This window comes from Adiantum capillus-veneris, chromosome 23 (assembly GCF_014529385.1).
Source record: "Adiantum capillus-veneris isolate H3 chromosome 23, ASM1452938v2, whole genome shotgun sequence".
Classification (NCBI taxonomy): Eukaryota; Viridiplantae; Streptophyta; class Polypodiopsida; order Polypodiales; family Pteridaceae; genus Adiantum; species Adiantum capillus-veneris.
In genome coordinates, this window is record NC_140953.1 from 73,208,001 (window position 1) to 73,221,932 (window position 13,932).

Here is a 13,932-nt window from a genome sequence, read left to right on the forward strand (position 1 = left end):
AACGAGATTGTAGGCTTTGAGAGATCTCTATCACATTATACTCATATGTGCATAGAGATGCTTTGGGGCTATTGAGAGGAATTGAGTGATGCCCTACTCTCCATCACATTTTCAGCTTCCACTTGCTCATAAATAAGATTGATAGTTTGGGGTGCAATTGTGTACAACGGCTATGACTCTTCTCTCCAAAATCAACTCGACAAGTTGGATCAGTGGCTTGTACTCTCTTTGGAAAAGATGCTTTATGATGGTACATGAATATACCATCATCCTGGGGGAGGGCTAATGATAGCCATTTTTCGGCTATTCAAAATTGTCATAGTGAGCTACCTCACCCTACCAAATTCACCCAAACACTATGGCTATCCCTACCATTTCATTGTACATAGGCGTGTGTGAGTTAGGGGACTTTTCCCATATTTTCTTAAAAACCCTCAATTAGCTAGTCACTGGGCTAGTTGAGCCAAAAAAATAAATAAATAAATTAAAAAAGGTATATTATGGCCTTTGTGTGTAAATATTTCATTATATGTATGGCCTAAATATAAGGATTTTTATAATTATTTTGAAATTTTATTTAAATATTTATACCTAGGCGTGTGTTTTATTAAACTTATGTATGCCTTCTTTCATCCTCTTGCACCATAAGTGTATTTTTTACCAATGTGTACATACTCTAACCTCATATTTTTCTTTTATACAAATCACCCCTACATTTTCACCCTCACCCTCGTGAAAACAAAAAAATTGATTTCTACTTTCTTAGTCATGTTTATGATATTATTTTCATTTACTTGCATACCTTTTCCTCTTTCACCCAAAATAATACAAAGAGGGACCATATCATATTGTGGAATACGCAGAGACTAGACAGTTAACTCCTAAACCCCCTGCTGGTGAGGTCGCTCTTCTCCTATTTATCTGTGGTCTGTACCAAGGCAAGAACTAGTACAAAGGCAAGAACTAGTCGGTTAGTTGGTTGTTGGGCCACTTGGACTGTTGGGCTATGCCACACCTCCCCCCTAAAAACAGAGGATATGCCTATACAATAGTGGGTCTGGGGAGTGTGCATGGTTTGATCCTTGTTACATGTGTTGTAGTGATGGACTGATTGGACAAGCGTTGCAGATGATATGTATTGGTGCAAAGACGTTGGAGGACTTTGTATGGACCAACCCATCGATGAAGGAGAGATTCAATTAGACCTTTGCGGCGTAAAGGGAAGTACAGCATAACCAGATCTTTCTCCGCATATTCTACTGGATGGCGGGGTTCATCGTAATTACGCTTTTGCCTTTGCTGAGCTACCTGAAGATTTCTGTGAAGAGCATGACGGAGGAGAGGTTGTCGTTGTTGGAGGTAAACTAGCCAGTAAACTGCTTCAACTTTTGTGGGTTGTAGGTGAAGGGTATGTAGGTCAGGCGGAAGACGAGGATCACGACCATAGAGAGCCCGAAAGGGACTAACTTTTGTAGATGCTTGGACTGATGTGTTTTATGCGTGCACAGCAAATGGAAGCACTTGATCCCAATTTTGGTGTAAAGGGTCAACAAACGTGGCTATTACCTGTTTGATTGTCCGATTTAACCTCTCTGTCAGCCCATTCGTCTGTGGGTGATAAGGGGAAGTGAATAGCTGTGTGACCCCTAAACTTTTGGTCAAGACTTGAATAACCTCACTTTTAAACTAGGTATCTTGGTCGGACAGGAGCTGTAAGGGGCACCCATGACTGAATACTAGCTTCTGTAATTGCGCAGCTGCCACTGTTGATGCGGTGGTATCTGGTAGTGCAATTGCTTCACACCACCGCGTCAGATACTCCGTGATGACGAGTATATGGCGGTTACCTTCAGTAGACATGGGGAAGGGGCCCATTAGATCCCAGCCTACCAGCTCGAAGGGCTCATTGACCAAAATCGGAGACAAAAGACCGACATTGTGAGGTGGGGACTTGATGCTCTGGCACACCTTGCATTGGAGAAGATTTTGAGATACAGACTGTCACATGTTGGGCCAGTAGTAATTCAACCTGAGCTTGTGTAAGACTTTATGAAAACCCAAATGCCCAGAAAGAGGATGATTGTGATAAAAATCCAAGTATGACTGTTGGAGTACCTGGGGCACATAGATGCGTGGTTCTTGGCTGTTGGCGACATAATGCTGACGGGAGCAAAGCGAACCCCGAACCCCCGATGGCCTCTAAAACACTGGGGACCGAATGGCGCGACTCAAGCCTGTCACGGTAAAGCAAACAGGGGGCACCGCCTAGCTTCAGCGGCTAGGACGCAAACAACACACCACCATAACAAAGTTTTCATCCAAGATAGATGGATGCTTGGGAGTAGTGATGAAGAGGAAAGGGAATGAGATCAAGTGAAGAGAGAGAGAGAGAGAGAGAGAGAGAGAGAGAGAGAGTGAGGGAGGGGGTATAGCGGCTTAGTACTTAGGCACCACAAAAGGATGGCGAATCCGCACACCCTTCACACATACACAAGCTCACTCCAAACACAAGACTAGGTGGCGATTCCGCACACCTGACATGGGCAAAACATTGCAAGAAAACATACTCACAAAACCTCAAGCTTTATTTAGAGAATAAGGTGATGAAATTGGGAGCATAGGGTAGGGGAATGAGAAGGGAGAGAGTGGTAGAGCACATGGCGGATAGGTGGGAGTTGATGGCGAAGACTCCCACGAGGGTTATGGCCATCATCCTTCATTTAGTTTCCCTTCATCTTCCATAGCCAAGGGTGTAGAGGTCATGCTCAAGACAAGCATGGTGATTGCGGTGATGGTGATGGTGTGGGTGGGTGTGTGTGTGTGTGTGTGTGTGTGTGTGTGTGTGTGTGTGTGTGTGTGTGTGTGTGTGTGTGTGTGCGTGCACTAGGCACACACAGTGCATAGTGTGTTCTTTGGTGATGTTGTGTGTGTATTTAGTGTGATGGTGACCCCTCTTTATATAGGGGAGGAGGGGGGAGGAATTCTAGAATTTAGAAATGAAGAAATCATTATCTACATAGGCCATGTGACTGTGGGCCCCACTTGTTTGGTTGTGTGTATATGTGCCAAAACAATAGTCTCATGAGAGAGAGACTAAGAGAGAGAGATGGGTTGATGAAAAAAAGTGAGAGATGACATGGAGAATAAAGTAATTACAAGAGGGGAGAGAGGGGAGTGTGTTCAGAGGTGAATCTGTGTGCAGATGTGTGTGAACACAAGAAAAATCAGGTAACCACCGGGTGGGGATGGGTCTGTGGGCACCTTTTTCAGTGAAACTGAGTGTGTGTGAGTGTGGGGAAGGTTATTTAGCTACAAGACAAGAGATATGGCGCCCTTTAGAGAGAGAGAGAGGGGGGTATTTGGGTCATGGGATATGATAGAAGAGAGAAACGGGGGGTGGGGTATACTATTTTGGAAGATAGGATAAGTTGCATGTGAGTTAGGGTGCATTATTGGTGAGTTAGAATGCATTATTGGTGAGAGGTGGGGTACCTTGAGGGGAGATAGAAAGGAGAAAGGACAAGGGGAAGAGAGAGGGGGTTGACCTTTTGAGTGGAGGAGAGGAAAAGGGACACACGGCGGGGCATCAGTGAAGAAAAAAGAGGCAAGGTGGGGATGGGCTGCCCCGCAGGCATGAGGTGGCCTATTTTACCTTTCTCATATATTTACATAATCATACTTTATTTTTTTTCTTACTTTTCCAATGCCTTTTATCACTCCCTCCCTAAGAGGAGGTTTCCATTGGGTGGGGACGAGACAAGAGGGGTATGGGAGCTTGGCTTGTGAAAAGCCTCCATCATTAGCCCTCCCCTTTTGGCTGGAGGCATTCATGTCTCTAGCTTTGTTTCTTCTTCCGCTTAGCTGTAGGATCCGATATTGAGTTGCCTTCTGAACTAGCCATTCCATTTGGCCATTGGTGAGATTTCTGGGATATTCATGAATTTGTAACAGGTCCGAGTGATAACTTGTTCCTTGGAATAGTGTCGGTTGATTAAAGGGGAAGCCCATGGCTTCCAGAACTTTGTGCCAATGTCCTCCTGGATCCCAAGTGAAAAATAGGATCATTGTTTGCAGTGTTCGAACAATAAAATTTGCATGGCAAATTGGATCAAATTTGTAACCACCAGTGGCGAGAGGGGAAATGAGCATCTTGGCTCCTGCCAAGACAGAACTGAAAATTATGATTCCCAAGAGTGTACCAAGAATCCACCATATATGGCCGCCTTGTTGGTGTGGTGAGCTCAAGTTGTCTTCAGAATCCTGCTTACTGCCTTGACTAGAAAAAACTGCGAGCATATCATGCTTCTTTTGGGTGTGCTGAAACATGTCAGCTTCCTTTACTGATGCTAATAGCAAGCCACCTACCTTGCGGCTTAAATTCAAGCGTAATCCACTTACCTTTCTCCAAAGAGAGGATGCACTATTTGTAAAAAATTGTACCAAATTGCGAATGAGGTCTTCATTCTTGCATTCTATTAGGCTTTTGTCTATCCATGGCTCCTTTGCTCTTATCTCCATGCTGATCTTCTCTCTATATGTTAGAGCAGCTAGCCATAGCCATAGGTCTGATGCATCCCATGCAAACACAATGCTGTGTTCTAGAGGATTTTGGAACATCCTTAAAAGGTTGGCAGCATATTGATAATCAAACTTACTCTGAACACCCTCACATAAACTGGAGGCATTACCCATCTCCAAGTTTATAACACCCTTCAGTAGACTAGAGACATTACCCATCTCTAAGTCTATAACACTACACAATAAAGTCTTGCTCGGCTGCCAAGCCTCTGGAGAAATATCCAACTCCAAACCTTCAGTCATACTTACCTCTTCGTTATGGTCCTCAAGTGAAACTGCCTTGATGCAAGATTCCTTTAGCTTGCTACACTGTCCTGGGTCCATGAAAATGGACAGGCCTCCGTTTTCAAAGCCCTCCCCTTTGATTGATATGTTGTCCACCTTCTGCAAAGCCTTGCTAGCAGGCTGGTCTTCCTCTTCTCTTGTATCTTTCATGCCCTTTGCATTGATCTTACTCTGACGAGGCCTAATCAACACTTTACACCTTCTTACGCTTACGGCCCAATGCTGTCGATTGATCGCTTTGGTGCCTATTTCATTCAAGGTTAAAGATGTACTCACATTTGTAACACAATTTTCTTGACTTACCTCCCCCACATGGGTAGCATCTTTTGATTCTTTAACCTCTTGTTCCACTGCTTCAGTTCTTTGAATAAACTTCTCGCTTGATCCTTCTTCGGTTACCTTCATCTTGACCTCTTTTGCAAGACCAATGATACTTGGTGTGCGGGTACCAATTGTTGGTGGGCGTAGGATGATTGTAAGTGGTGATTGTGGCGGTGGTTGCATTGGTGACTGGCGCTGAACTGGTGTGGCTAGCTGTGGTTGTACCGCTGGTGGTGGGATTTGAACAGGTGGGATTGGTTGCTTCAGTGGCGATGGTGTTCTTGGTGGAGAGATCTGATTCTGTCTCCCCCCTCTATTGAAATTCTGCCTCCTCGGGTGTGGGCAGTAGTACATTCCACGGCCATCTTCCCCGTAGTTGTAACAATGGTACTCTGGGTTCTGCCTTCGTTGTCCTCTTCCTTGTTCTGGGTTCCTTCCAGGTGTATGCCCTTGCTGCACTAGATGCACAGATAAACTCTCTAGTTGGGTGGTGATGCGACTCAGCAGGTCTTGCTCTTCTAATGCCTCCTGTGGTTGGACTCTATGATTGGCTATTGCAGTCACTTGGGTTGGTTGGGCCGAGCTTGTTTCCTCTGAATCATTTACTCTTGCTTGCATGCGTAGCTTCTTGTCTTTAAGGCGGGCTACTTCGACTGCCAACTCATATGTTGCAAGAAACCTTCCCTTCACCTTCTCTCTAAGCGGCGACCATAGACTAGCAATGAAACGGTCCTTCTTTAGGAAACTAGGCGCTCCTTCACCTTCCTCCAGCGAGTCAACCCATCTCTCCCATAAGTCCACAAATTTAGACTCGTAGGTGGCATACTCCAGCAGGCCTCCCTGCTTTAATTCTGTCAGTAACTGCCATAGCCTCTCCAAGGTTGTGCCTCCACCAAACCTCTTTACAAAAGCAGCCATTAACACATCCCATGCATTCTTGGTGGCCTGGGGCAATGCATTATACCAGGACTTGGCCTCTACTTTCATCAATAGAGGAAAAATTCTAAGTCGTGAAGCGTCGTCATCTTTGTTGGAGACGATACAAGCAATGTCGAAATCATCCAAAAAGTTGGTGGTGAGATCCTCTCCCTTCTTTCCACTGAACGTGGGGAAAGAAACACTTGCCATGGTAGTGACTCAAGAAATTACAGACCTCTTTTTCTTTTTTTCTTTTTTTTTTAACATTACATTAACAGTAGCGGCTCATAGCAGCTTTTTACAGGGGTGGGTGGATAGGTTAAAACAAGATAAAGATAGAAACATTAAAGGAATGATGGTAATCTAATATGGGGAGAATGATAGGGTTCGGGGAATTGAGGATTTCTCCTAGTACCGCCGCACCGAATAGGTGTACGATCTTCTATTGGTAGAAGACTTTCCTATCTACATAGATATTCACATGCATATGCTGCAAGAATCTGAACGGGAATGCCGTTGGCCCATTTTCCATCATGCACAGAGGATGAAATACTTACTTATACTCTTACCATGCTAGTGTTGATGAGTCGGCACATCCACAAGAGGTCGTCGCCTTTCATGGGCTCTACCTTTCCTTCGTTGCTCAGCACGTACGGGGTGATGGCGACGCGTCTGACCACTCCCAGCCTCTTGGCTAACAGCAATTGAAGGTAATTTCCGTAGTCGGCGTGTTGCATGAATTCTACTCCATTCAGTTGCAACTCGTCCCCAGCCCACTGGGTTTCTCCCGTGGTAGAGAGCTTCTTCAGGATAAGTTGTACAGGGAGAGGAGGAAGATCCTCCACTCTCTTTCCAAAACAGCGAGAGCAGTAGCCGAACCACTCTTCTCTAGGACATGGGAATCTTCTTACCACTTCTTCTTCCGGATTGTTGAAGTGGATTGGTAGCACTCGCATGCGTCGTGAAAATTGGTAGGCGACCTTTCGCCGCTTAGCTTCGGGTGACTTCCTCTTTGGCAAACTGGGTACAACCCGGCTTTCTGAGCTTGAAGCACTTGCTTGGCCAGATGCTTCTCCCTTCGGGGTCGTGTGTTTCTAGACTGGCTTATCTTCTCCTTGCCTTTGGCTCGAGCAGCCCCTTTAGGCAACTTTGGAGTTATAACTTTGACTGTAGTTTCTTTAGGGAAAAGAGGTCTCACCGTTTGCTTCCCTTCCTTGATGTGAATGACTTCTTTGCGATGAATGTCGATGTAGATGACTTCAGCCCTTTCGCTGCCTTCGTTGCTGGCACTCATTGACAGTGTGCCTTGGTTGACAACAGTGATGGCTCTCAATTTATAGTTAGAACGAGCGACACGAGATGGAGAATTTACCTCTTGAATGCTGACGACACTGCAGCCTGGCAGTAGCACCTCAATGAAGGCGGCTAGTGCCTCCTTCGTCTCTTCTTCTTCCGACCTCCAGTTAAAAAATTCCTTTAGCCATTCGTCCATGATTGATAGTGGGCGTCACTTTCAGCATTGTAAATTGAAGGGTCTTAGAAAGCCCTCCTCAGTGGGGGCACCAAATTCCGGGAGGAAAGCAAACCCCGAACCCCCAACGGCCTCTCAAACACCGGGGACCGAATGGCGCGCCTCGAGCCTGTCACGGTAAAGCAAATAGGGGGCACCACCTAGCTTCAGCGGCTAGGACGCAAACAACACACCACCATAACAAAGTTTTCATCCAAGATAGATGGATGCTTGGGAGTAGTGATGAAGAGGAAAGGGAATGAGATCAAGTGAGAGAGAGAGAGAGAGAGAGAGAGAGAGAGAGAGAGAGAGAGAGAGAAAGGGAATGAGATCAAGTGAGAGAGAGAGAGAGAGAGAGAGAGAGAGAGAGAGTGAGGGAGGGGGTATAGCGGCTTAGTACTTAGGCACCACAAAAGGATGACGAATCCGCACACCCTTCACACATACACAAGCTCACTCCAAGCACAAGACTAGGTGGCGATTCCGCACACCTGACATGGGCAAAACATTGCAAGAAAACATACTCACAAAACCTCAAGCTTTATTTAGAGAATAAGGTGATGAAATTGGGAGCATAGGGTAGGGGAATGAGAAGGGAGAGAGTGGTAGAGCACATGGCGGATAGGTGGGAGTTGATGTCAAAGACTCGCACGAGGGTTATGGCCATCATCCTTCATTTAGTTTCCCTTCATCTTCCATAGCCAAGGGTGTAGAGGTCATGCTCAAGACAAGCATGGTGATTGCGGTGATGGTGATGGTGTGGGTGTGTGTGTGTGTGTGTGTGTGTGTGTGTGTGTGTGTGTGTGTGTGTGTGTGTGTGTGTGTGCACTAGGCACACACAGTGCATAGTGTGTTCTTTGGTGATGTTGTGTGTGTATTTAGTGTGATGGTGACCCCTCTTTATATAGGGGAGGAGGGGGGAGGAATTCTAGAATTTAGAAATGAAGAAATCATTATCTACATAGGCCATGTGACTGTGGGCCCCACTTGTTTGGCTGTGTGTATATGTGCCAAAACAGCAGTCTCATGAGAGAGAGACTAAGAGAGAGAGATGGGTTGATGAAAAAAAGTGAGAGGTGACATGGAGAATAAAGTAATTACAAGAGGGGAGAGAGGGGAGTGTGTTCAGAGGTGTATCTGTGTGCAGATGTGTGTGAACACAAGAAAAATCAGGTAACCACCGGGTGGGGATGGGTCTGTGGGCACCTTTTTCAGTGAAACTGAGTGTGTGTGAGTGTGGGGAAGGTTATTTAGCTACAAGACAAGAGATATGGCGCCCTTTAGAGAGAGAGAGAGGGGGGTATTTGGGTCATGGGATATGATAGAAGAGAGAAACGGGGGGTGGGGTATACTATTTTGGAAGATAGGATAAGTTGCATGTGAGTTAGGGTGCATTATTGGTGAGTTAGAATGCATTATTGGTGAGAGGTGGGGTACCTTGAGGGGAGATAGAAAGGAGAAAGGACAAGGGGAAGAGAGAGGGGGTTGACCTTTTGAGTGGAGGAGAGGAAAAGGGACACACGGCGGGGCATCAGTGAAGAAAAAGGAGGCAAGGTGGGGATGGGCTGCCCCGCAGGCATGAGGTGGCCTATTTTACCTTTCTCATATATTTACATAATCATACTTTATTTTTTTTCTTACTTTTCCAATGCCTTTTATCACTCCCTCCCTAAGAGGAGGTTTCCATGGGGTGGGGACGAGAGAAGAGGGGTATGGGAGCTTGGCTTGTGAAAATCCCCCATCAATGCAAGACATTGTTGATTACCATAAATCTGCGTTGGGGCTCTTGTGGTTGGGGGGACTTCAACTGCAAAATTATCTGCTTGATGACGGGGTCACTTTGCTGTAATGCAGTCATCTGAGCTACGTGAACCGGAAGGTCTGAGGTTTGAGGGAGGAACTGCATGGCTTGATGTTCGTACCGAGAGAGACCATCTACGATGAGGTTATCTGATCCCTTGCAATAGACTAATGTAAAGTTGTATTCCTCCAGGGCAAGTGCCCATCGAAGTAATCGCTGGGTGGGTGATGTTTGTGGATGAGGGAGACTAGTGGTTGATGATCAATTTCTTCCTGTACTGTGGTGCCGTGGAGATAGGGATGAAATCGATGGAAGGCCCAGACAATTGCTAACAGTTCTTTCTCAGTTATTGAATAATTCTCTTCTACCTTGGTGAGGGAGCGACCGATGAATGAGATAGGCTGCCAACGTTGAAGGTCATCTTGTTGCAGTCACGATGGCCCCCAGACCTTGATTCGGTTTGTAACTTGAAAGGTTTCGAGAAGTTGGGGTGAGCTAAAAGAGCAGCATCTTGGATTACTTGCTTTAGTTTGATGAAGCTCTGGTGACATGCTGAGGTCTAGGTGTATCGGTTACCTTTATTGAGAAGTTGACGGAGAGGATAAGTTATAGCGGCCAGATTCGGGACAAATCAGAGTGAAAAATTAGCCATTCCGAGGAAGCTTTGGAGGGTTTTGACTGAGGAAGGAGGAGGGTAGTTCTGAATAGCTGTAACTTTGGATGGATCCATCTGAATACCATCTGTAGAGATGATGAATCCCAAAAACTTGAGCTTCGTACTACCCCATCGACATTTCTTAAATTGCAGTTGTAGGTTAGTATCTTGGAGCCTTTTGAGTACCTGCTCTAGAACCTGTAGGTGCTGTTGCCATGTTTGTGTGTGTATTAAAATATCATCCAAATATACCAGTACTACCCCTTGAGCTATCAGGTCATGAAAAATTGTATTGGCCATTCTTTGAAAAGTGCTACCAGCATCTGACAAACCAAATGGCATACGAGTGAATTGAAACAATCCCCTTTGAGTACGAAAAGCTGTCTTATGTGCATCTTTCAGATGAAGAGGTATCTGCCAATAGCCAGATGCTAAGTCAAGAGAGGTGAAGTACCTGGACTTCCCTAACTGGTCTAATAGGTCCTCAATTCTGGGAAGTGGATAAAGATCATGGATAGTCACCTTATTGAGTGGTCTGAAATCAATGCAAAAACGATAAGTACCATAGTCCTTGCGTACTAGGTGAGGCTCAGACACCCAGTCACTACTAGAAGGAATGATGATTCCCTTCTTCAGCATATCTTGGACTGCCTGATCGATCCTTTCCTTCTCCAAGGGAGACCTACATCGGGTTGCCATGCGGACTGTAAGAGCATCCCATGTGTTTATGACGTGCTAAGTGGGAAATTTGGTCTGTGAGGTTTGAGAAGTTGGTTGAAACAATTTTGTGAATCTATTCAAGACTTTACGGACCTCATGCAAACGGATGTGAGAGTTTTCCAAAGTGCATTGGGTGTGTACGACAGTGAGGTTTTGTTGGGAACATAGAAGCATTGGTATCGGCAGAGAGTTGGGTAAAATCAACTGTTGTGAGTCGAAGTGTAAGCGGGCCCTGGCTTTCAGAAACCAATCGTAGCCTAGAGTCATGGGAAACAGTTGGTTGCTTAAAACATAAAAGGAATGAGTGAACTGTTGATGAGCCATAAAGAAAGTACAATGGGCTTGTGTATGTGAGTGGTAGATCTTTTGATTATCGCCAAACAAAACTTTGATGGGCGATGCTATGGATGTGTATAACCCTAATGCTTGGACTAAATGTTCACTAATAGAGGAAATACTGCTGCCTGAATCTAAAAGTATTTCTTGGGGTGTGTTTTCTATATGGGCTAATGTGGAACACACCGTGCGGCTGGAAGATGCGACGGCTTGAATCTACGGGCGATGCTCTTCCACCAGCGTCCCACCTAGATGTTTCCCGGTAGCTCGGCGAGAGAAGCAGCATCTGCAAGTTGTACTTGGGCATTTTGGTGATGTTGTCGTGCTTGAAGTTGTCTGCAATGCCATCGAACATGACCATAAGTGTTACAATAGAAACATTTTGGTATGCCCTGTGCATCCCGTGGAGGCAATGCTCTGCGAGAAGTCACTTGAGAATTCTGAATGTCAATGTCCATGGGCATGGGATTGATGGGATTGGACTCCACTGGGTGGCGGTGTGTAATCGGCTGAGGGACTAAGGTTATTGGAGCATCGGGGTTTGCAGAGGCTTCAATCCGCTGTGCGATTTGGACTGCAGCGTGGAAAGAGGTTGGACCTTGATCTCGAACTCGTCTGGAGATGTCATGATGGAGGCAAGGCCAGAGGAAAAATAGTTTCATGTCTTCAGACATTGTAGGATCTGCCCTCAGCAGCAACTGATTCAGTTTGACCGCAAATTGTGCGACTGGTTCAAGCGGTTGTTGTTTCAAAGCATTGAGTTTCTGTAGTGCTGTCTGAGTAATGTTTTGATGTGCAAAATTTTGAATGAGCAACGCTTTTAAAACTTGCCAATTACCTTTAATATCTTCTTGCTGATGGATGAACCAGGTTGCAGCGACACCCTCCAGCAATGTGCGGACCTCCATGGCCTTGCGTTCCTCATACCAAGTATGGTAGCTGGAGACATTTTCGAAATGATTTAGCCACATCAATATGTCTTCTGTTGGTAATCCTGCAAATGGCTTAGGACGAATTTTAGGATCTGGCCGGTGAGTCTGTGATGCGCTAGATGATAGAAAATTTAGAAGCGATTGGTTAGTGTGATTGATTTGTAAGAGCATGTTGGACATCGCCTGGAACAGAGGTTCTATCTGAAAAGGCTGTGCAGTGTACTTAGGTTGCATATATGCATCCTCGTATACTGGAGATTGAGGGGTTTGGTATGGAGAAGTTGGGTGGCTCATGGCTGTAATGCAAGAGGGACTAAGAGGGACTGTAATGCAAGAGGGGCGAGGGCAGATCTAAGAAGAAAAGAGCCCGTCAACTCCACCAATGTGGAATACGCAGAGACTAGAAAGTTAACTCGTAAACCCCCTGCTGGTGAGGTCACTCTTCTCCTATTTATCTGTGGTCTGTACCAAGGCAAGAACTAGTACAAAGGCAAGAACTAGTCGGTTAGTTGGCTGTTGGGCCACTTGGACTGTTGGGCTAATGGGCTATTGTTGGGCTACGCCACAATATGATTCCAATATCTTTTCATATCCATAATTCCTCCATTTTTTTTTTTTTTAAAACTCATTATTTTAACACCATGTGCTCATTGAGCTAAAATCCATGCATAGTCCATACACTAGTCCCACCATGTATATATTGCTTTATTCACCAATAATCCTCCTCCATGCATGTGTAAAGGGCAACTTGGATGCTTTGTATTATGATATGACAAAGGAGGGGCTCACTCTTGGATACATTGTACAAATTCAACAAAGGAGGGGGCCACTAAAAGACTTTTGCAGGCATAAAAAACAGGCTTTTGGTGAGAATTTTGGCACCTATCTCTGCTCGGAATTTGAAGAAGTAATCAACAGAGAAAATGTAGCCCACGATCTGAATTATCACCTCAAAGTTTTTCATGGATTTTGGAGCTACCAGCGGCGGTGAGATAGGATATTTTGAGTGGACCCCAGTCTGCCCACTTTTCTCACAAAGTAACCCATAGTCTTCTCTCACCTCCTTTCCCACTTCCACACACATACACTCATTCCTCTCCATCCCTCACTCACACCTGCAACTTTCATGGCTTACTTCATCTTCTTCACCATTTCCATCTCTCCTTACTCTATAACTCAAAAGATTATCATCTCTACACACATATAGCTCAATTTCTCTCTCTAGAATCAAATTTATATTACCATAACCTCTTCATCCTTTCATAAAAAGAGAAAAAATCATCAAATAACCAAGCTCAAGCCCTGCAAAAGGAGGAGTTTGGATCATGGAGAATTCAACTTCCCCATGGTCACAAGAACTGCACCGACAAAGTTCTACAACCGGATCATTCACTGGAGGAGAAGGTGGAAAATTTCATTTACATCTTGTAGTTTCCACCAAATTGTGTATATTCTCATCCTTCTCTTACTTTTTATCATTGTATAAATCATATAATGCACCTTGAGTGCATATGCCATGTAATTTTACCTCATCCTACTAACTTCAAACTACTAACACTAACTGCTAACCCTTTTTTTGTAAATTGCACCCACTCTACTCTAACGTGGAGTAGGCAACCTCACACAAGAAATCACTCACCTCTCTAGAATCTTCTCTATTTCATCTCAATAATTCTCTCCTCTTGAGCCCACATCCATGTGACTCAAGAGACAAGAGAGCCCAACTCTCATAAGAACATATAAAAAATTTCATAAAAATAGTTTTCTATGAAAATGTTGATTAGGTATAATCCTAATTAGGGCTCTCCTCACCTATAAATAGAGCCCTTCTCCCTTTGTAAATGGCAGGATCCCTACACTATTGCTCATTACTTTG

The 13,932-nt window shown here is 44.9% G+C and overlaps 1 protein-coding gene and 1 pseudogene across 1 annotated transcript; both read right to left on the reverse strand.

The window, feature by feature from the left end:
• Positions 1-1,041: 1,041 nt before the first annotated feature.
• On the reverse strand, positions 1,042-10,767 carry LOC147427972 (uncharacterized; annotated as a pseudogene).
• A 605-nt stretch (positions 10,768-11,372) lies between these two features.
• Positions 11,373-12,350, reverse strand: LOC147427973 (uncharacterized). The gene has a single exon (XM_086496790.1). It carries the CDS (start codon positions 12,348-12,350, stop codon positions 11,373-11,375), a length of 978 nt encoding a protein of 325 aa, XP_086352916.1.
• Between the last annotated feature and the right edge of the window lie 1,582 nt (positions 12,351-13,932).